At 38.3% G+C, this 19,498-nt stretch overlaps 6 protein-coding genes across 8 annotated transcripts; 3 read left to right on the top strand and 3 right to left on the bottom strand.

The window, feature by feature from the left end:
• Nucleotides 1-995: 995 nt before the first annotated feature.
• Nucleotides 996-3,597, bottom strand: LOC114516705 (transmembrane protein 231-like). The gene is made up of 7 exons (XM_028536255.1): nucleotides 3,376-3,597; nucleotides 3,022-3,188; nucleotides 2,772-2,900; nucleotides 2,431-2,574; nucleotides 2,258-2,339; nucleotides 1,761-1,866; nucleotides 996-1,425 (listed from the first exon to the last, which is right to left on the bottom strand). Exons 1-7 carry the CDS (start codon nucleotides 3,512-3,514, stop codon nucleotides 1,263-1,265), a joined length of 930 nt encoding a protein of 309 aa, XP_028392056.1. The 5' UTR covers nucleotides 3,515-3,597; the 3' UTR covers nucleotides 996-1,262.
• Nucleotides 3,598-3,724: 127 nt separating this feature from the next.
• Nucleotides 3,725-5,583, top strand: LOC114516464 (NADH dehydrogenase [ubiquinone] flavoprotein 2, mitochondrial-like). The gene is made up of 9 exons (XM_028535953.1): nucleotides 3,725-3,818; nucleotides 3,921-3,983; nucleotides 4,073-4,135; nucleotides 4,322-4,409; nucleotides 4,484-4,583; nucleotides 4,689-4,786; nucleotides 4,932-5,041; nucleotides 5,191-5,267; nucleotides 5,468-5,583. Exons 1-9 carry the CDS (start codon nucleotides 3,762-3,764, stop codon nucleotides 5,559-5,561), a joined length of 750 nt encoding a protein of 249 aa, XP_028391754.1. The 5' UTR covers nucleotides 3,725-3,761; the 3' UTR covers nucleotides 5,562-5,583.
• A 121-nt stretch (nucleotides 5,584-5,704) lies between these two features.
• On the bottom strand, nucleotides 5,705-9,047 carry LOC114516610 (mismatch repair endonuclease PMS2-like). The gene is made up of 6 exons (XM_028536137.1): nucleotides 8,637-9,047; nucleotides 8,198-8,549; nucleotides 7,777-8,062; nucleotides 7,257-7,700; nucleotides 6,542-6,973; nucleotides 5,705-6,477 (listed from the first exon to the last, which is right to left on the bottom strand). Exons 1-6 carry the CDS (start codon nucleotides 8,960-8,962, stop codon nucleotides 5,819-5,821), a joined length of 2,499 nt encoding a protein of 832 aa, XP_028391938.1. The 5' UTR covers nucleotides 8,963-9,047; the 3' UTR covers nucleotides 5,705-5,818.
• A 143-nt stretch (nucleotides 9,048-9,190) lies between these two features.
• Nucleotides 9,191-13,109, top strand: LOC114516463 (N-terminal EF-hand calcium-binding protein 1-like). Its single transcript, XM_028535952.1, has 14 exons — nucleotides 9,191-9,340; nucleotides 9,457-9,481; nucleotides 10,070-10,178; nucleotides 10,278-10,303; nucleotides 10,489-10,586; nucleotides 10,667-10,723; nucleotides 10,816-10,895; nucleotides 10,991-11,085; nucleotides 11,177-11,247; nucleotides 11,407-11,457; nucleotides 11,690-11,799; nucleotides 11,948-12,025; nucleotides 12,231-12,322; nucleotides 12,659-13,109. Exons 1-14 carry the CDS (start codon nucleotides 9,275-9,277, stop codon nucleotides 12,700-12,702), a joined length of 1,002 nt encoding a protein of 333 aa, XP_028391753.1. The 5' UTR covers nucleotides 9,191-9,274; the 3' UTR covers nucleotides 12,703-13,109.
• Nucleotides 13,105-15,296, top strand: LOC114516462. 3 transcript variants are annotated; one of them, XM_028535949.1, is made up of 5 exons: nucleotides 13,105-13,959; nucleotides 14,080-14,381; nucleotides 14,515-14,619; nucleotides 14,702-14,809; nucleotides 15,025-15,296. In XM_028535949.1, the coding sequence occupies exons 1-5, from the start codon at nucleotides 13,483-13,485 to the stop codon at nucleotides 15,167-15,169; spliced, it is 1,137 nt and encodes a 378-aa protein (XP_028391750.1). In that variant the 5' UTR covers nucleotides 13,105-13,482; the 3' UTR covers nucleotides 15,170-15,296. The 3 variants fall into 3 exon arrangements, with proteins under 3 accessions (XP_028391750.1, XP_028391749.1, XP_028391751.1); XM_028535948.1 differs by having other exon boundaries at nucleotides 14,512-14,619; nucleotides 15,025-15,295; XM_028535950.1 differs by having other exon boundaries at nucleotides 13,105-13,948; nucleotides 14,078-14,381; nucleotides 14,512-14,619; nucleotides 15,025-15,294.
• Nucleotides 15,295-19,453, bottom strand: LOC114516461 (Bardet-Biedl syndrome 4 protein-like). The gene is made up of 16 exons (XM_028535947.1): nucleotides 19,134-19,453; nucleotides 18,697-18,776; nucleotides 18,536-18,599; nucleotides 18,133-18,244; nucleotides 17,944-18,016; nucleotides 17,841-17,859; nucleotides 17,667-17,701; nucleotides 17,449-17,576; nucleotides 17,268-17,322; nucleotides 17,093-17,161; nucleotides 16,792-16,944; nucleotides 16,531-16,622; nucleotides 16,347-16,426; nucleotides 16,196-16,265; nucleotides 15,924-16,068; nucleotides 15,295-15,695 (listed from the first exon to the last, which is right to left on the bottom strand). The coding sequence occupies exons 1-16, from the start codon at nucleotides 19,351-19,353 to the stop codon at nucleotides 15,546-15,548; spliced, it is 1,545 nt and encodes a 514-aa protein (XP_028391748.1). The 5' UTR covers nucleotides 19,354-19,453; the 3' UTR covers nucleotides 15,295-15,545.
• Between the last annotated feature and the right edge of the window lie 45 nt (nucleotides 19,454-19,498).

Below are 19,498 nucleotides of genomic sequence, written 5' to 3'. Positions count from 1 at the left end.
GGACCTTTAGGAAGAACAGTTTAGAACTGATAGAGCTATCCAGTATGAATACAGTTCGTTTAGTTTAGGTTTTCTCCTGTAGTAACATTGGATCAATAAGAGATGATCCTTACTGGACCTCTAGGAAGAACAGTTCAGAACTGATAGAGGTATCCAGTATAAATAAAGTTAGTTTAGTTTAGGTTTCCTCCTGTAGTAACACTGGATCAATAAGAGATGATCCTTACTGGACCTTTAGGAAGAACAGTTTAGAACTGATAGAGCTATCCAGTATAAATAAAGTTAGTTTAGTTTAGGTTTCCTCCTGTAGTAACACTGGATCAATAAGAGATGATCCTTACTGGACCTTTAGGAAGAACAGTTTAGAACTGATAGAGCTATCCAGTATAAATACAGTTCGTTTAGTTTAGGTTTTCTCCTGTAGTAACATTGGATCAATAAGAGATGATCCTTACTGGACCTCTAGGAAGAACAGTTTAGAACTGATAGAGGTATCCAGTATAAATAAAGTTAGTTTAGTTTAGGTTTCCTCCTGTAGTAACACTGGATCAATAAGAGATGATCCTTACTGGACCTTTAGGAAGAACAGTTTAGAACTGATAGAGCTATCCAGTATAAATAAAGTTAGTTTAGTTTAGGTTTCCTCCTGTAGTAACACTGGATCAATAAGAGATGATCCTTACTGGACCTTTAGGAAGAACAGTTTAGAACTGATAGAGCTATCCAGTATAAATACAGTTCGTTTAGTTTAGGTTTTCTCCTGTAGTAACATTGGATCAATAAGAGATGATCCTTACTGGACCTCTAGGAAGAACAGTTCAGAACTGATAGAGCTATCCAGTATAAATAAAGTTAGTTTAGTTTAGGTTTCCTCCTGTAGTAACATTGGATCAATAAGAGATGATTCTTACTGGACCTCTAGGAAGAACAGTTCAGAACTGATAGAACCACGGTATAGGTTTCCTTGTTTAATGAAACTTTTCAATATACACGGGTTTAAACAAGTTAGCTTAGCTAGCTACTGTATACATTAAAATACAACTGTTGTTCATATATATAATAAATAGAACTCGTGTTCATATACGGAAATTTTCAAACACTAGATAAAATATTGTAAATTCCAAGAATTTTTCGTGAATGAATTCCTGTAATCTCATGTGAGAGTTCGATCCACCCGACCATTTGATCGTCTTATCATCCCGACTGTCCTGTCAGAAGATCGTGCAATACGTGACAACCTTTCATGTTGTCTTTCCACCATTTCACTCCAAATGTTCCGTTTTAAGTTTTTGAGGGACGGTCATGACGATTTGATTTTCAAAGACGAATCTTTTAATTCTTGAAAAGAGGGCTAGAAATATGACGAGCACGGCCAAGTACTGGATCCAAGCATATTTGATGAGCTGCCAAAATCCTGGACGATAACTGAAGTCCAGTCAAGGAATAAAATTTACTTCAGTGATTCTTTTAACGGTCAAGAATAACGCTCCCTTACGTTACTACGTTACTGATCGGATAAATTTGACCGGATAAATTTGACCGGATAAATTTGACCGAGAGCAAACCTTTCATTTCCAGAGCTGGAGTCAAACATGAGCTGTATTACTGGCTGTTTTCATTGCTCACTGCATGTATATGGGTTGATATTATGATATACCATGAGCAGCTCAGCCAATTAGATTGCACAACTGGTCAGATATGGTGAGTAGATATATTATAAGAGTGGGTGGGTAGTTTTTAACTCTCTAGAACAAGGATACAATATTCTCTCTTCAGGATAATATATTGTCGCTTTGAGTCTGAACGGAGCTTCAGTATTACGTCCAGACTTCCAGATTGGGTAGGCACTTACATATTCTGTTGTCACTGCAAGGAAAGGATTAGAGAATAAGGTGTTTTTAGGGGGAGGGATGTATTAGAGAGAGAGAGATTTATTAGAGTGAGGGGATATTAGAGAGAGGGATTTATTAGAGAGGGATTTATTAGAGGGAGATTTATTACAGAGAGGGGGTCAGAGGGAGAAATAACTGGAGTGGGACTAACTAGAGAAAAAGACTAATTGGAGAGAGGAACATATAAAGGGGAGGAATAATTATAGAGAGTAATTTAATAGAAGGAGAACTTGTTAAAGAGAGACTATTTAGAGAGAAACTTATTAGAGAGCAGGAATCATTAGAGAAAGGGGCTGCTCTGAGAGGTGGGGCAATTAGGGAGGGACATTAATAAAGAAGAGGCTGTTTTTAAAAGAAGAGATTACCATTTCTTTTGAAGTACTTGTCGAAGATATTAACAAAATTGTATGCTTCAGCAAATGCACTTTTGCTATCAATAACCGGTGTCTATCAATTAGTACAAAGAAACAATTAAAGATTCTATTAAAATTTGACATTAAGAAAAATTGAATGAAGGATCCAACGCAAAGGTACAAACATTGTACGTTGTTGTTCTGCCGCTGTGGCGAAGAAGGTATTTCTGTTTCAGCCTTAGTTCTCCAGTTGTGATAAATTGTGCGCCTGGAATGCCTGAGGTTTGATGAATGAACGCCATACTTTCCATAAGCAATGTTGAAAACCGCTTTTGAAAGAGAATATGTTGAAATGTTATTCACTGACAAAGTATTTTGAGGTGGGATGGTCTTCAGATTTTGCTCAAGGAGAGTGGATCCAGAGGTACAAATAAAGGATGAATAATGATAATGAAGGTGATTCTAATTACTTCACTCCCTTATGACGTGGGGAAGATGCATTGTTATTGTAGGTAATGAGACCAACCTGCAGTTTATACTCAAATATTAACAACAGTTGAGCTGTGTAAATGCTTTCTTTACTGTTCAATGGCATTTCTAGTGTGAAATGCAGAACATCTTTCTTGCCATCACGATTTGTATCCTCTTCATAAGACTAGAAAGATTTGAAGAGGGAAATTTCAAGGTTTTTTTATCCACTGACTAACTTGCAATGCACACAAATATGCACACTCCAGTATTTTGATCTCGGTTCAGCTACAGGGGTAAGGATTTACCTTGACAACAGGGATACGAAGTTTGTCATTCACAAGATTATTGAAATTCTGATAGTTGCTGTAAGCAACGTATGAATCTGAAGTTATTCCCTGCAGTAGGACAACAAACTGATGCTTGAAGTGGACCTCAGGTTGTTCTTTATAAGATGCTTCTTTCAACCAAAATCCTACACGAAAAAGCGTCGAGAAACATCAGTTTAATCTCAAATTTCCACAAGATCTGGAGTTGTACAAAAAAGTACGTAGTTTTAAAACTTCTGTCACAACAGCACAGCTCTTGCCAGGGCTTTTGTAGCTTCTCCAACCGTCAGAAAATCGTGAAGAAATAAAAATATACGAAAACATAATCAATACCTTGCGATGCATAGGCAACAAGAAGTGGAAAAATTATGGTAAAGATGGCAATAAAAAGTTGAAAAACACTCGCTCTGCTGCAGATATGCGTCTTGTACTTTTGCAAAACAGGATGCGAATGAATTTCGTACATAACCATGTTGATTTTGGTGTAAAAAAACAGCTACAATAAAATGTTTTTCTTTGTTTATTGTTGTCGATTTCTTTCGCGCTGAAAATTTGTAAACACAAGAAGATAATCGAGTTCTAATCCTTTCCTAATCCAAACCTGGCTAATCCTAATCGTTATATAAAATATCGAGCTAACATGAAGCACGGCGAAAAGACGCAGAGAAATACGAGACGACAAGCAACTGAAAAATAAAAAATCACAAAATAAATTCAAAATGTCTTTGCGAAAATTGCTGTCAAAAACATCATTTTTACCACTCCTTTGTCGATCGGTAAGCAAATATTTGTTGTACATGATGTATTCTTCTTGTGTGAATTTTTATTGCGTGGAGTTTTGCGCGAAATCAATGCAAAATATATGATTCAATTCCCAGGTACCTCAAAACGTGAGATGTTTGCACCGAAGTCCTGCTTCGCCTGCTGGTCAATTGTTTGTGGTAAATACTGGATTTTTTAGATTACATTTTGAATTCGTTATTTATCATACATTGTATATATCCTGAAATAAGTTTACTAATGACTTTAGCATCGAGATACACCAGAAAATAACAAGGATATTCCTTTTGAGTTCACCAAAGAAAATATAAAGGTTTGGTTTTACTAAGAATTTAATCTTTATTGATGATGATCATTGCAGATAGTCAGGCCCATCTAATTCTGATCATTATTGATGATAATCAATGCAAATGATCAAGCCTGTCTATTTAATTCTAATTGTTATTGATAGTCAATCATTGCAGATAATTAGGCTTATCTGTTCAATTCTGATCATTAGAGAGCAGAAGCAATCATCGCTAATTATCCAATTGGGCACAAAGCTGCTGCAGTTATACCTTTGTTAGATCTAGCTCAAAGGCAACATGGTAGGAAATTATAATATGATCATCATTTTAGCCCATGTTATAAAGCATTCATCACACATTTTTGCTGTTAACAGGTTGGGTGCCTCTGTCTGTGATGAACTATGTGGCAGATTTCTTGGAAATGCCAAGAATGAGAGTTTATGAAGTAGCAACATTTTATACTATGTTTCACAGGTACTGGTATTTGATCCAACATTATCCACTTAGAATCTTATTTACGGACCCAGTAAACCATCTTACACCAGCTAAATACCACTTTTTGTGATTTCGTCAAAATAGGAAACCTGTTGGTAAGCACGTCATCCAGGTGTGTACGACAACACCATGTATGTTGTGTGGTGCCGAGGAACACATGGAATTACTGCAGGAGAAACTGGGTTGGTATAATAATGTTTATGTATTGCTCAACTAGTTCTGTTGGTAAAAAAACTGGGTAGTTACTTCACAGCAAAACATTGACAAAATGTTCTTGTTTCTGCTTGAAATCACTTGTGTATTGCTTAAGTATTTCTGTTGGTTCAGGTATAAATGTTGGTGAAACCACCGAGGATGGAATGTTTACATTGTTATCAGCCGAATGCCTTGGAGCTTGTGTTAACGCACCCATGATGCAGATTGGAGATGATTATTATGTAAGTCACTAGCTTTGAATAAGAGATGCATTTTCATGAAGAATAATATACAAACCTGGTTTTCAGTGAATCTTTAAGGGTTGACTTGTATATACGACTTGTTTACTGTCACAGATATGTTTCCAATGTTTTTTATTATTTTTATTTAGGAGGACCTTAGTTTAAAAGACACTGAGGAGATTATTGATGATTTGAAAAATGGCAAAGTACCAAAGGCTGGACCAAGGTTTGGGGAGTCTTTTATAACCTACATTTAACAGTAATGGATGTCATTATACTTTCCTGAGCTTATCGACCCATTACCTGGACATGTACCAGTGAAAGATACTAAACACAAGATATTTTCAATTCTCACTTTCATCTCTTTATCCTAATCAATCACTGGACAAACCAATATTTGACATAGGTAAAATATTCTCCTTTTAGAAGTGGTCGTTTTGCATCTGAACCTAAATCTGGATTAACGAGTTTAACGGAAGAGCCTAAGGGACCAGGATTTGGTGTTCGGTCAGATCTATAATACTAACAAAACAGATATATATTTTAATATTGTGTTCAAGAGAAGGTGTTTGCGACTCAATTTGTATATAGCCACAATACTCTATGGTGTTTCTTCACAAAGAGGACGAATCTTTTGCGTATGTGGAAAAGTGTTTTTCAACCAAATACGAGTTTTTTTCTGTGTTTGTTATTAACTTCATTTCCCCTCCCCCTTTTTTTGGTGAAATGTGCGCTAGAGCAATATAAACTAAACCTTGCATATCTTGCTAACTATATCTACTTTCTAATCATGTTCAAGTTGATTAAATGCCTCATTGTGGGTCTCCCATGAGGGCAGTTCCAAGGGTGGTCCATCTCACCCATATGACCAACAATTCTTCTCATCTGACCATCATTTAAGGCTGTACCAACCATGACGGACATTCTACATGCTCTGCTCGCAAACATCTTTCGTATATTCGAAGGCCTGTAATTCACTCCAGGACTATCGCTTAGCAAAAATATCAATTCGTCGATATCCGATTTCCCAAAACTCCAGTTCCGACTAACGGGCAACGATGCAAGTTTAACCCTTTCCGAGATAGGAGCATCCTCATTGATCTCAAAATCAAAACCATTCTTTCGAAAAACCTCTAAATTTTCCATCAAAATGCTTTCGTTTACCGCCGTTAGCTCAAGAGACCGAGGACAAATCAGTCGTTGAGATTTCAAAACAGTATTCTTCTGTTGTTCTTCAAAGTTGTATTTCTCGTCCGAAGCGTGCTGGTCGATGATGAAAAGATCTTCCTCAAGTTTCGTTATGAGAAAACCTTGGTTAAACTGGCCGATAATTTCCATCTTACTGAACATTTCTTTCGTGATGTGCTTCTGAAGTTCCTCCTCGGCTTTCTGGTTGCTCTCGGGCGCAATGGTTGCTCGAAACGTTCGTGAACGCGTTTTATTTTTTCAGTTCCAAAAAAGCTTGTTTTTCGCGCCCGTTTTCTGCTGCGAGTCTTTCACGTAATCCATGAAGATCGAAATTAACTGTGATGCTCTTTCGAGAACTTTTCCCGAAATCATTCTCGCATTCTTGATCAAGTTTCACTTTCTTGGTATTGCATTGAACTTCGCAAATATCGCTTGTTCTTCCACGTTTCAAAGCTCGCGAATCACACGAATATTTCTCATGCATAATGTTAAAACTTTGGCAAGCGTGTTCACTATTTTCGTATGGTTTTTCTTCTTCCAACGGCTCGCACTTATTTTCATCTCTTGTCAAGTTTTGTAACTCGTTATCTTCCTTTTGTATCGATTCCAAATCTTTGATGTTGCATTTTGTATTTTTATTAATACTCTCTCCAAAATTTGTATTATTTTCTACAGTGAACACTTTATCTTTGGATTCTTCCTTCGTCTCGCTAGGTAGATTCCCAACTTTGTTCTTTGAGATGGCTGAGCTCTCAGATAAACACACAGCGTTTTGTACTAGGCTCGACTGGTCGTTGTATCAGCATCCGTGTCCGAACTCTTGTGAGTCTTGTCGCAGTTATTTTTCGATCTTTCATTCCCCATTTTGTTCACTAAGGTCGAAAGAAGATCATATTCTTTTGGATTAAGAGGAAAATGGCCATCACCAACAACAGAGCAAGCACTCGCGTCAACAATCTTTTTGAGGGGTCCATTGTTTTTTTCATCATCAATAGACTCCATTAACAAATCATTCCCATCTATTTTTGTACATCTCTAACACTAGTTACGCCAAACAAACCACCTTCAGAAGCATTTAATGGCAGAATCTTCGCACTTGAGGTAATGGTATAGCTCACGGCCTCTTCCGTTTCAACTTCTGAAAAATTATCCAACTTTTCTTCGGCCGACGGTGGAACTGTGGTGGTAAACTTCAGTATTGAAGACATTTCTTTATTTTTGGAAACCTTCACCGCCGCAAACAACCTATCTTTGATAGACTTGGAGAATGAATTTGTTGTCTTCTCTTCGTTTTCTTTGCGTTTCATAAACGGTAGTTTGATTTGGTTGAGAGGTTTTTGGTTCGTCTCGTAGTTCGATCCTCCAGGATCGTACATGGCCTTCAATGAGCTCTTCATCGTTGCTAAAAGAAGCTTTTCTTGCTGCAAAAACACTTGCCGTTTGTCAGGGGTAACGTTTAAATCGACTAGATCTAGTAGAAAAAAAAAGAACAAGCTGTTTTCCTGTCCCGCTGGTAACAAACGAACTAGCCACTGGATCCAACTTACCTTTTCGCAAATCAATATTTATCGATAAAAACGGGTACTGGTTTCTGTTAAACGCATGGTAGACTTCATTGACCAATCGGGTAAGTTTCGGCATATCGCAGGGTCGTTTGTTAATGAAAATATATTGCCTGTCATTGGCACTCCGACCTGCTCCGTGATCACAGCGCGAAACAAAGCCAGTCAAAATGAACACAGGATTGCTTTCAAGTTGTGCCACATCCAAGCCCAACTCATCACAGTCTTCTGAGGTGGGGTTGATCTGTTTCAATTCCAGTAATGTTTGCAACTGTGGATAAAGAGAAGATGAGAAAATTTTAGTTGAGGCATATTGATATACTTTACAACATTTGCATGAATTACTATAGTGAAACTACCTTTTGTAGGTAAATTGACCAGTATCTATGGCTGCTTCAAAACTTACCTGTTTTGGACCAAAGACGTTACTAATATTCCCTTTCATGTCACTGTTTGCGTGTGTTGCCAAAACCATAGATTTCTTGCCCTTTTCACCAATGGTATAACAACTTATCCTCACACCAGTTGAGATAACACAATACCCTTGCAAAACCTGCATCATTTTTGTGTATTCTCGTTTAATGTTGCGTTGGAACTCCTTGTGCCGAACAGGAAGGGTCGAGAAAAGGTTCTGTAGGGTCACAGTGGTACCATGGGTCCTTGGTGTAGCTTGTTCTTTTGTTATGTGACCATCATGGTCATATTCAATTCTTGTTCCAATATCTTGTGTTTTATGGCAGGTTGTTATGGTTAGATTGCTATAATGGAAATGAGTGGAATTATACCTTCTTTGGTTATAAGTAGTGTGACCAAGGGGTTAAGATATGTACAGTCAACAACCTTACCCCAATGCACATAATGAACTAAGAGCTTCACCACGAAACCCAAAAGTTTCCACACCAACCAGGTCGGCAAACACATTCAGCTTTGAGGTATGGTGCTTTAGGGCCAATGCTGCAAAATTCTCTGGCAAAACCCCAGAGCCATTGTCAACAACTTCTAAGGAATCAGAACCCCAATTTTTAAGGCGGACTTCAACATTTGTTGCTCCAGCATCCAAACTGTTTTCAACTAATTCCTTTACAGCTGTGGCTAAGGTAACAACAACTTGTCCAGAGCAAATTTGGTGAACAGATCGCTTATCAATCACTTTTACAGTAGGAGTGCTCATTATGTCTTAATTATATAATGGTGGTGAATAACTATAAAATATCAAACCTCACAATGTCTATATGATTATTGCTTGGTTATACAAAAAAGGCCTATCAAATTGCAAATTGGAAAATGGTAACTCCCCCTGTTGTCCTGTTCAATGTTCATTGGTTAACAGGGGGGGGGGATAAGAACAGCTTCACATCAAATTATCGAAGTAACCACGGGGGGTATTTCCCCTTTTTTTTCAGGGAAAAATTAGAACGTGCAAAAAAGACTAATCTTGACACTTAAACTTGTTGATTCTTTTGACTAAAGTCACTCGTAAAATATGGCAGAAACAGGCACGGCAAATGAACAAGTGAAAAACAGGGAGGGCTTAACAATATTTCAAGACGTACGTGTCTAATTTTATGCTTGTTTGTTTAAGCGCCGAGTTTTACCGCAGCCATTTAACTTGCACTTTAAAAGGCCAACATGTTTGATTTAGTTCATTTCTGATTTAATTTTTAGGTTTTCCGACGAGCAGATAAAAACGGTATGTATATAGCTATTAGTTTAGCTACTTGTGGTCATTCAGCAATTATTTGTTTTATTAAATTCGGCATCAGATGCAATTTCTATGTTGGCCGAATCATAAGATGAGATACGCTGAACCGTGTTTAATAATTTAGACGTAGTTGTCTCGAGCAGCTGTATTGGACTAAATTGTTTGTCTGAAGCTTAGATTTTTAAGTATGGCAGATTAGAAGCAATGAGAATAATTACTATGATCACAATCAGTACCTTTGTTACAGTACAATTATTTTACAAGGAAATCATGGTAGCAATTACATTATGCAATATTTGTAAGAGACTTTGCCCCGCCTTAGAGTAGATTTTTACTAATGCTTTCAACCATGAATCTAAACTAAAAATATACATGGCTAATTCCAAGTGCCCGTCAAAAAGAAATCTAAGACCCTGTAGAGCTAGTACACCCTTGGTGCACGAACCTTACTTTGCAGGATCATGTCCCATTCCTTGCATGGGACAAATTTGATTTCGTTTACTGTTTTACTATAATTGTTTGTGGTGGAAAAAAGTCATTTTGATATTCAAATGTTGCTGATGTTTTCTGAATCAGATGATGGAGCATTGTCGATGGCAGAGTTTAAAACATTCTTCAATGATGGTATACTGTCAGAGAAAGATCTGGAGAAACTGTTCAATGACATAGACACTCACAATACTGCGTAAGAACAGACTTTATCAGTCTAACATATCGTAAGTGATTCAACATATCTATATATTGTTTGCCAGGCTTCTAAATTTAATACAAATTTTTCTTTCAGAAACATTGATACGCAGGAACTTTGCGGTAGGTAGATGATAAGATGAATCTTCATATGATGTAAAAAATCTACCAATTACTTCAATCATCCTAGCAATTGAACCTTGTTCATCTCATCCTTCACTTATCCTAGCTTGTTGGCTTGTTTTTTTCAGCTGTCCTTAAATGTAAATGCTGGCATTTTATATCACTAAAGATCTTTGATTTTTCAGACTATTTTCAGGAGCATCTAGGACCATTTTCGTCAATATTTTCTGGATTGGAAAACATGAACACTGCTGTTAACAGTGCTTTGTTAGAGACGTCAAAGGTAACTTGCCCATGATAGACGTGTGCGTTTTCAGGAGTTGATGTAGGAATTTGACTTATTTTCGATTTTTTTTATGTCAGAGTTATCCTGATGCCAGCTTCTTTGCAAAGTTCACCAGAAGATTCTTGATGCAAGAGGTAAGGAGCTAACAAATCTTTGTTATATCTGTTAATAAGAAAGCCTCATGAAAACATATGTGCAATGTTCTTGCTTATAATTCACCTAATAGGTCGTAAACCAACTGGGCTCGGTCCAGTATCATGTTGACACAGCTTTGGATAAAATTGAGGAGGGAGAACAAAGCACAAGGTAACTAGAACAGTGTTTATGCAAATCCAAGTTATTGTGTTAGGAACAGAACAAACAGGTTAAATGCTAATGAGAAAGTTCACAATATTTCACAGAACTGATTCACCATATGTGGAACAAAGAAAGAGTGGAATGAAGTCAAAGATTAAGAAGAAGATGGAAAATTATCAACAGCAAATGAGCAATGAAGGTATTTGATGTTACTTTGGACAAAGTCAGTTATATCTTAAGAAATATCTTGTTCTAAGACTATTTTTATTGTAATCATTTCTTTTTTCCAGGTAACTCAGTCTCTCGTCTTTCATCACAAGTTGACCGCTTGGCTGACTTGGTCAACAAACTAGAATCAAAGGTACACACATACTGTAGTGCCACTCTGTCTCAGTATCACATACAGACATATTTCTAAAGCTTGAAGCCTCATAGTATCTTCTATTTCTCTCGGAATACATGCATTTAGTTGTTGATAATCTTGATTATTATTTTACTTCAACTTGCTTTTATTCAACAGGTGAAATTCCGAGTTGTTGAGGAGGAAATTAATCCAAAGAATGACAAAATGGTGGGTTGTTTTGCAGATTTATAACCGAACTAGACCACAATTAACTTGTGTAGGACGATGATTCTTCTAGTTTTGAGCTGGTTGGTCCTGTCTACCAGTTCTCTACTGTATCTCTCTTCCTAGAGTAGACATCCAAGTTACTCCAATATTTGCTTCTATATCGCGTTAAAAACATATGATAAATTTGCAAACTTTTGTGGCTATCTTCACCATTTTCCTTGAATATATTTAGGTTATCATTGTGCGTCGCAAGTTTGTGGTTAACACTGAAGGCGAAGACGAGTTCAAAGCTTCATTAAGAACGTACATTAATGCGACTGGTCTCGCACAAGGCTGCATTGAGTATGACGCTATACATCTAACCTTGCATTTTACCTTCCCCCAGTTTGACGCATTCAGAGAAATCCCCTTATATTAGTCGAGTGGCTTTTGAACAACGCGTTAACGTTTTCACAGCTGATAAATTGTTTGGTATAAATCTATTTATTAGGTTGTCAATTCGGGCTTTCACCGGATCTGATGTGTACGTCTTGTATGAAATTTGGTCCAGCAAAGATAATCTTAATCGGTAATTGTAACTAATAACTACTTGGTTTAATTTATCTTTCATGGACCCGAGGCAGCTCACATTGTTATTATAGTTTTGTCATCATTCAGGGTCTGTACAACCCCCACCTCCCAGTGTCACCTCGTACTTAACCCCGCCCAAAGTGAGCATCCCCCCGCGGTGAAAGTTTCATTTGTTACAACGCTGTTTTATTTTGTATTTTCAGTTATTACACTTCGACTGAATCGAGGACTTTTCTGCGTTCAAATGTTGATCATTTGCAGCAACCTGAGGAATATTCTCAGATGCCCATTCCAGGTAATCCTTCATTTTTTTTGATATTTTTGAAGTAAAATATTTTTGATATTTCATTGCAGTACTGCTCGTCTGACTGAGTGTTGACTGTTGGTATATACTAATACTAGCCTGACTAGTCTAGTTCTTACTGCTTTGCAATGTTTTATTCAGTGTTTCTCTTTCAACCTTCCTCAATGTCAGTGGATCATTGCAGTACTGTTAGTCTGACGGAGTGCTGCCTGTTTCTACTAATACTAGCCTGACTAGTCTAATAATCGCGCTTCCCAATCCCAATGAGTTATCCAACATATTTCGCTTTCACCCTTCCTCAGCACCATTAAACCCTTGTCATTTCAGCCGTGTGGTTGGGTGAAGCTGACTCAAGCGAGGAATTGTTGTAACGAACTTTTGGTGAGGCACTGAATACTGTGAACACTGCACAAATGATGCCGGTACTGGTAGTAAGTGGGAATAAAATGCTCAAAATACAATATGTTTTGAGTCAGGGGAACTGATGATTAATTAATGACTGTCCCATTGGGCGGTGTTTTTCACATTGTACGGGGTGGGAGATCTGGCGGTCAGTTTCGGGTCTCTGATGAAAGCACAAAACATAAATAATTCTCTGCAGTAGAAATAGTTTTTGTTACCTTGCGCTTTCATCACAGCCGTTTGACCAAAACCACTGATCTGGTAATAAGAACTGGATATAGCGCGTTATCAGATCAGTGGTGAAGGGCCTGTTTACATGGAGCGAGTTATCCCGGCTGGGCGAGGTAAAAAGCGCATCACATGACATCAAAGGATTAACCTGATTAGTCTTTCATTATATGTAGTTTTCACCTCACCTAGCCGGGATAACTCGCTCCATGTAAACAGGTCCTAAATCCGCCATAGTAACAATTACCATTAATTAATCGATATACACAAATATAGTATTGTAATAATGAAATGAAGCAATTGATATTAGAAAATCAATCAAACACAAAAGCAAGGTTTGCACAACCCTGTGATTCAACTTTTTGTGCACTTTTGAATATCATAAATGATTTGTTATTGCCTTTAAAAACCCAAAATTTTCCTAACAAAATCAAGCGCGCGAAAAAATAGAATTTCTTTACGGCACGCGCATACGTCGATTTCATGACATCATCCAATCAGAATTCGTCACGTCACAAGAAATGGTTTCTTCAAGTTCAGGTGGAGTCTTCAGGAATACCGCATTCGTAAACACAACATACTCAAGTAGTTTTACGTGTCCCGGACGTCGTGAGGTGATCCCGAAGTTTAATAACTACGTTAGTTTTGTTTCGTCAACAGAAGATAAGTTAGTTCCACGTTGTTTTCCGCATTTCGCGCTCCGCGTTTCACCGCATCGCATTCTCGACTTCGAACATTCCGCATTGGGTTTCGGACCGACAGGCGCGGAATACTCGGACGTTGCGGATCAGCGTAAACAGTCAGCGGAGGAAGCGGAAGAAAATCAAGAGATCGAAGCGGACGAGAACGTCAGCGTTGAAAATTCTGAGGATTGTGGAGCTGCAGATATAAGTGAATCGAAGCAAGAAGAGAGCGAGGAAGCTGATTCTAGGAATCAGAAAGACGAGAGAGCGGATACTAATAGTTTCCAGAAAGAGGATTCTGAGAATTCTGAGAAAGTAAGTATAGAAGGGAATTATAACAAAAGCTTATTATTAAGTGGAAATTCTTGTGGCAACAAACCTTTCTTTTCAAACTCGATTTTTAAACGTCATTGTGCACGCTCTCTATTTCTACAGATGGCTCCACGACGGCGCGTCGAAATACCAAAGCATTTCTTAGATGAAGTAACTGCGAATATTTACAAGAGTACAGCTCGAAAAGCTGCCGAAGAATGGGCCTTACCTGTCCCAGAACGACCCCTCGTGTTCCCCCAAATCATTGGGAATAACGAAGACCGCGAGCTCTATCATTCGGTGTATCGTAGAACTGGGACCTGGAAAACTAATGTGGTGCCAGAGGCTTGGGAACGAGGCCAAGTAAGACCGCTGTACGAAGATCCGAAGGCGAAACAATATCGTCCATATCGGCTGAGGTTTAGGTAAGCCTTGAAATGTTTTGGGGAACGAGGCCAGTCTGTACATTGAGTTGAACTAGTTCGTAACAACACATCTTAAGTACTTGTTGTGAAAATCCCAAGTAGCCATCAGCGTTTTTGCATTTTTGTTCAGTAGACCCGCTAAAACTCGGTTGCTGTCGAAACGTCATCAAGAACCAAGTGATCAAGTTACCATGACTGAAGTGAAACCACAAGAATCGCTACCTCCAGCAATTCAGCAGTGCGTATGACGGTTTACATTCATGAGGATATTAAAGGCGATTACTTTTCGAAATTCTTATGAACTTTTCCTTCCCTTATAGCATACGACCTTCTCCAGGTTACGCAGGATTCGTTCCCAAGCTCCCGGCGATTCCCAGTCCACCGCGCGACCCTCGCTTGAGGATATCCTTGTCCTCAGCAACATACAGGTACGTCAGTGATACCGCGAAAATAATCTTTCTGCCCAGGACTGACAACTCAATTCTCCGTGCAAAATCAAATCCATTTTTCCGTAAGAACTTTGGAATCTCGTATACTTCATATTCATGAGATATTTGCGGTGCATTCCATTTATTTCATAAAAGCAAAACGAAGCAAAACGGATTTTCATTTTGCAGCTTTCGTTCTTTTTTTCTACCTCTAGAAATTTATCCAGGGACAGTCTGGGTGTTCTAGAATATGCTCATAAAGGTCCCCTATCGAAACTTGTGACCACTACTACTCCTTGTAATCCATTTAACAAAACGACGCAGGTGTCACAATTAACTAGTGGCATTTTCGTATTCTGATCATATCAAATATATCGGGGGCAACACGGAGTAGCCCTGAAATATCAGCCGCTGAACACCTGCTGGCAGACGTGAGAATGAATAGGTAACAGTTTAACATTGCCGATCGTATTTTTTATTTGATACAATAAATTAACACGTAAATAACACAAGTCAAACATTTCTATATCACAGATTTTTTCGGTCGTGGACTTCCGCTAAGTTTTAAACACGGTTCTTGGTAAGAAAATCATGGCTTTTTGCCCTACACGTGGTTGTTTATATATTAGAGTTAGTCCTAAGAAATGGGGTCAGTTGACACCCTGGTTTTACGTTTCGATAACTTCGGAAGAAATGATTCTTGAGGATTCAAGTCGATGGGTGTTCGGCTGATTTCTCAAACGAAGGAACTTTTACTGCTGCTGTCAGACAAAGCTTGGCCACCAGAATCTGCCTCGGGTAGCGAAGTGTCCGACGATGACTCTCTGTAGACAAATTTCTCCCCAACTTGTAAGAGAGGACCAATTTTTGAGGCCGTTTCGTAAACCTGAAGAAAATTGCAAGTTTAGTATACCACACCATCACACACCATATTATGGTAGATATCCTCACTACACAATACCGACCATGCCCATGGTATACTCCACCATACCATCACAATATATCTTATCACACCATTGTAGATCACACCATACTATGGTATATATCTTTACCACACAATACCCACCATTGTATACTTATACCAATGCAAACACCACCATTTCACGCAGCATACCTGTGAATCAATTTCTCCAGCTCTGCCATGTTTCTTCACCGCCTCCAATCTCTTCTCGTACACCGCAAACTGTTTGGCAGCGTTTCGCCGTTCGTTCATTTTGTACAACAAGACACTGTAGTTCAAATTAATTACTGGATTGCTTCTGCAAGATAAACAAGAGGAATATCGATGTAAATGCGCTTCGAAGAAGTACGAATACATTGTGTGTGGTGTGTGTGGATTACATGTGTTTGTATATGTGTTTGGAGCTTCCCAAAGTCAATACTTACTGGTCTAATGTTGCTGCCTGATTGTACGCCTTTTTAGCGTTTTCCTTGTCGTCCAAGTTCGTCAAGGCGACTAAACAAAAAGCGAAAAAATATTGGGGAAGTTTCGAAATATTTTAGATCTTATCTCGTCGAAAGTTCAACTTTAGCTTACCAGCCAACAACATAAACAGTTCTCCATTTCTCGGCTGGAGTGATATTGCTCCGCTTATGAAGTGGAATGCAGAAGCATATCTATGGCAGGAATACGTTATTTTTGTTAAAGGTAGTCGGGATTTTTATCAGGACACTTTAGAGTTGGAAGAATAGCAAAAAATGTCAAAAAAGGTAAACCGTACTGTTGTATGGAGAGATGAATCAGACCAAGGTTATAAAAGATTTTCCACTCAAACGGTGCCAAATATGCAGCTCTTTTTAGACAACTGATTGCCTAGATGTTCAACATGATATTTTAGTCTTCATTGTAATTTGCAACAGAATTGTTTTAAAACAATAAAGGTATTGTTTTAGAACAATACGGTAATTGTTTAAGAACAATGTGGTTAAGTTGAGGAACAATGAGTTCAAATCCTAACTGGAATATCATTTCATGTTCTTACTGCAATATGTTTTTTCTTTCCGAAGAAACACATTCCAATGTTGTTCCACAGTTGCGCGGACTCTGGCGTGGCAGCGGCGGCCACACGGTACTTGGTTAAAGCCACATCATAATCCCCGTGCAGTTGAATGATTGAACCAGCAGCTAAGATTGCCTGAATTGAATTTTGGAAATGAGAGCCACAACTCGAATGGTTAAATGGTTAACCATATTATTTCCCATATTTCCAATCTCAACTTATTAAGTTGCATTGCATCTTTTGTCAAAAATACTGTAGGTTTTGAAAAGTCTCGTTGACCCACCTTAGCGAATGTTGGGTCGTATGTCAATGCGTTTCCCAAATGTTCAAATGCTTTCTGAGTTTGTCCAACCTGAGGGAAAATGACTTTGTTAAAAATTGGAGACGAAATTAGAAATTAGGTGTCAAAAACAAGCGAAACAAAACAGAAATTGGCCTTGGGACATTCAATATCAAACCTGTAGAAAAAGTAGTCCAAGTGTTGTCATCAAATCTGGATTTTCTGGTGAATATCTGGATAGAAGGAGACGGCCTTAGTTTTAATCGGAGGAAAGGTCGGGTTTTTGCCTTTTGGCTATTGAGTGGAAAATGTCGTGTCGCACAAGAAGCAGAAAATATGTGTTTTTAATCCATACTAACTCAACAGCTTGTTTGTAAACTTCAATTGCGGCGGCAACATCTCTTTGTAGTAAATGAACTTTAGCGAGCTGTACATACGATGTGTCGTGACGGTTCAACTGGATGGCACTTTTCAAAGATGTAACAGCCTAATAATTCATGATATGGACGGTCTATCAGCGCCAGATCTAGCGAGTGCAAGAGTTGACAATTCAATTCTCCGTGAAGTCTAAACTTACATTGTCGTAATCTTTGATGTACATATAACACACTCCTGGAGAACAAGAAACGTTCATGTTTAGTGACGGCATCAAATGATGACATTCAGTGTTAAAGCACATCGCTGCATGCAGGGTACACTGTTAGTTAACACTGTAATTACTCCGGAAAATATTGGGATAAAACTAATGTACCTTGATTGTGGAATATTTCCTGCAAATTGTAAGAGAGAATAAGAGATTATGAAATTCTGAATAGAAAGATAAGAGAATATAGTTATGCACAACAATTTCCTACCCAATCCTGGGCATTCAATTTGGATGCTTCCAGATAAACTTCTAAAGCAGCTTTATGACGAGCCAACAAAAATCTGAATGTACGTAGAACGAAAAATTTGAGTCTATAGGGTTTGCTTTCATATTAGACCGTATTCGTATGTGTCAACAGAGTATTCGGAGTTTCCAAACTATTCAAAATCTAACGTACAATGATCTGGCCACTTGCTTCAAGTTATTGACGTTGTTCGGGTTGATTTGAACGGTCCTTTGAAACAGCTCTAGAGATTCTTGAATCTTTCCTTCTTCACGAAGAAGCAGCGCTAAGGTGATGGAAATATATGAGAAGTGTGATTCATAATGCGTTTGCCATGGATTGACAAGGTAGACGCGAGAATTGAAGATGGTAGTCCGGACAGAGGTATCAACTACTACTTAGTCACCATTCTCAAGCAATTTCCTCAGCAAGTATAAAAAATGTTTAGCTGAGAGTGCTTATAAAATCTAGGAATTTCGACAGGACTTATTTTTTTCTTCCATGCTACAATATTTTGCAACCAGACTTTGCAGTTTTACTCAATTTAAGAAGCATGTTCTAGCTGTGAAAAACAAACCTTGTATATACAATGCATATTCGCATATTCCTTGGCTTTCATTGAGCTGTTCATCAATAAGCGCCTGGAAATATTGATTCAAACCACAAAATATCATTTACAGCATTAAGAAAGTGTAAATTCCTCTTTGAAATGTTCTTTAGTAGAGCACCATCACTTACTTTACAATTTTCAATGTCTTTTCTGACATAGTGGAGGTGAATCAGCCAGTTTCGCCTTTCGTAAATTGGAAATTCTGGGGCTATTTGCACAAAATAATATGTTTTAGTTTACTGGATCTATCGGAAACATCTACTGATTTCCCTCTTACAGCTGATAGGATAATTTACCATCTACCAGATGACCTCATTCTGTCCAACAGGTAATTTTTTGTCTCATGCCAAATACTTTTTATCTCTTAACTCCCAATTACTCCATTACCAGTGGATTTACTGGATAAAGAATGCACTATCAAAGTTTACTCAACACCCATGATTTAGTCCTGAACGTATTTCTCTCGTTCCAAAGCTAAACCCATATATTCATGTGACGTGACTGACGTCATTCGACTACCCCCCCCCCCATCGCTATTTTATGTCGGTATAATGCTGTACAGTACCTTTTCCGGGTCGTCGTTTTGGTTTTGCGGGCTTTGGTGGGCCAGAAACATCATTTGTTAAGTCGGTTTTACTTGAAACATCATCGCTAGGTCCTGCTGAGCTGCCAACATGAGTGCTAATACTATCGTCACTAGACGATGCATTTACCGGATTATCTGCACGATCGCCATCGTTACTCGGCCTTTCCAAGCCACTAGGCAGGCCAGAGGGCTCTTGCATAGTACAGACGCTGTCGGACAAGTAGAATATAAATTATGAACCGATTTTCAAACTTGAAAGAAAATACGATCTATTTTGAAGCGTCCATGTTGTTTGTTGTTATTGGCGATGGCTCGTGTGACACGCGTGGGCGTCACGAAGTTAC

This window comes from Dendronephthya gigantea, unplaced genomic scaffold (assembly GCF_004324835.1).
Source record: "Dendronephthya gigantea isolate DGI-Jeju-01 unplaced genomic scaffold, DenGig_1.0 000006F, whole genome shotgun sequence".
Classification (NCBI taxonomy): Eukaryota; Metazoa; Cnidaria; class Anthozoa; order Malacalcyonacea; family Nephtheidae; genus Dendronephthya; species Dendronephthya gigantea.
This window is presented reverse-complemented; position numbering and strand designations above follow the sequence as displayed.

What these genes read in the sequence shown, in the direction of transcription:
- LOC114516705 (XM_028536255.1), bottom strand. Translation starts at nt 3,514, where the DNA reads ATGGTTATGTACGAAATTCATTCGCATCCTGTTTTGCAAAAGTACAAG. An exon ending in TGTTGCCTATGCATCGCAAG is followed by an intron (nt 3,189 to 3,375) that starts GTATTGATTATG and finishes TTTTTCGTGTAG; the next exon opens with GATTTTGGTTGAAAGAAGCA. An exon ending in CAAGTACTTCAAAAGAAATG is followed by an intron (nt 1,867 to 2,257) that starts GTAATCTCTTCT and finishes CTTTCCTTGCAG; the next exon opens with TGACAACAGAATATGTAAGT.
- LOC114516464 (XM_028535953.1), top strand. Translation starts at nt 3,762, where the DNA reads ATGTCTTTGCGAAAATTGCTGTCAAAAACATCATTTTTACCACTCCTT. An exon ending in TCACCAAAGAAAATATAAAG is followed by an intron (nt 4,136 to 4,321) that starts GTTTGGTTTTAC and finishes TCTGATCATTAG; the next exon opens with AGAGCAGAAGCAATCATCGC. An exon ending in TCTAGCTCAAAGGCAACATG is followed by an intron (nt 4,410 to 4,483) that starts GTAGGAAATTAT and finishes TGCTGTTAACAG; the next exon opens with GTTGGGTGCCTCTGTCTGTG.
- LOC114516610 (XM_028536137.1), bottom strand. Translation starts at nt 8,962, where the DNA reads ATGAGCACTCCTACTGTAAAAGTGATTGATAAGCGATCTGTTCACCAA. An exon ending in ACGTCTTTGGTCCAAAACAG is followed by an intron (nt 8,063 to 8,197) that starts GTAAGTTTTGAA and finishes CTTTATCCACAG; the next exon opens with TTGCAAACATTACTGGAATT. An exon ending in AACTAGTGTTAGAGATGTAC is followed by an intron (nt 6,974 to 7,256) that starts AAAAATAGATGG and finishes CTGAGAGCTCAG; the next exon opens with CCATCTCAAAGAACAAAGTT.
- LOC114516463 (XM_028535952.1), top strand. Translation starts at nt 9,275, where the DNA reads ATGGCAGAAACAGGCACGGCAAATGAACAAGTGAAAAACAGGGAGGGC. An exon ending in ATAGACACTCACAATACTGC is followed by an intron (nt 10,179 to 10,277) that starts GTAAGAACAGAC and finishes TTTTTCTTTCAG; the next exon opens with AAACATTGATACGCAGGAAC. An exon ending in TCAACAAACTAGAATCAAAG is followed by an intron (nt 11,248 to 11,406) that starts GTACACACATAC and finishes TTTATTCAACAG; the next exon opens with GTGAAATTCCGAGTTGTTGA.
- LOC114516462 (XM_028535948.1), top strand. Translation starts at nt 13,483, where the DNA reads ATGGTTTCTTCAAGTTCAGGTGGAGTCTTCAGGAATACCGCATTCGTA. An exon ending in ATTCTGAGAATTCTGAGAAA is followed by an intron (nt 13,960 to 14,079) that starts GTAAGTATAGAA and finishes CTATTTCTACAG; the next exon opens with ATGGCTCCACGACGGCGCGT. An exon ending in CTACCTCCAGCAATTCAGCA is followed by an intron (nt 14,620 to 14,701) that starts GTGCGTATGACG and finishes CTTCCCTTATAG; the next exon opens with CATACGACCTTCTCCAGGTT.
- LOC114516461 (XM_028535947.1), bottom strand. Translation starts at nt 19,353, where the DNA reads ATGCAAGAGCCCTCTGGCCTGCCTAGTGGCTTGGAAAGGCCGAGTAAC. An exon ending in ATATGCATTGTATATACAAG is followed by an intron (nt 18,245 to 18,535) that starts GTTTGTTTTTCA and finishes CCATCACCTTAG; the next exon opens with CGCTGCTTCTTCGTGAAGAA. An exon ending in ACGACCCAACATTCGCTAAG is followed by an intron (nt 16,945 to 17,092) that starts GTGGGTCAACGA and finishes AATTCAATTCAG; the next exon opens with GCAATCTTAGCTGCTGGTTC.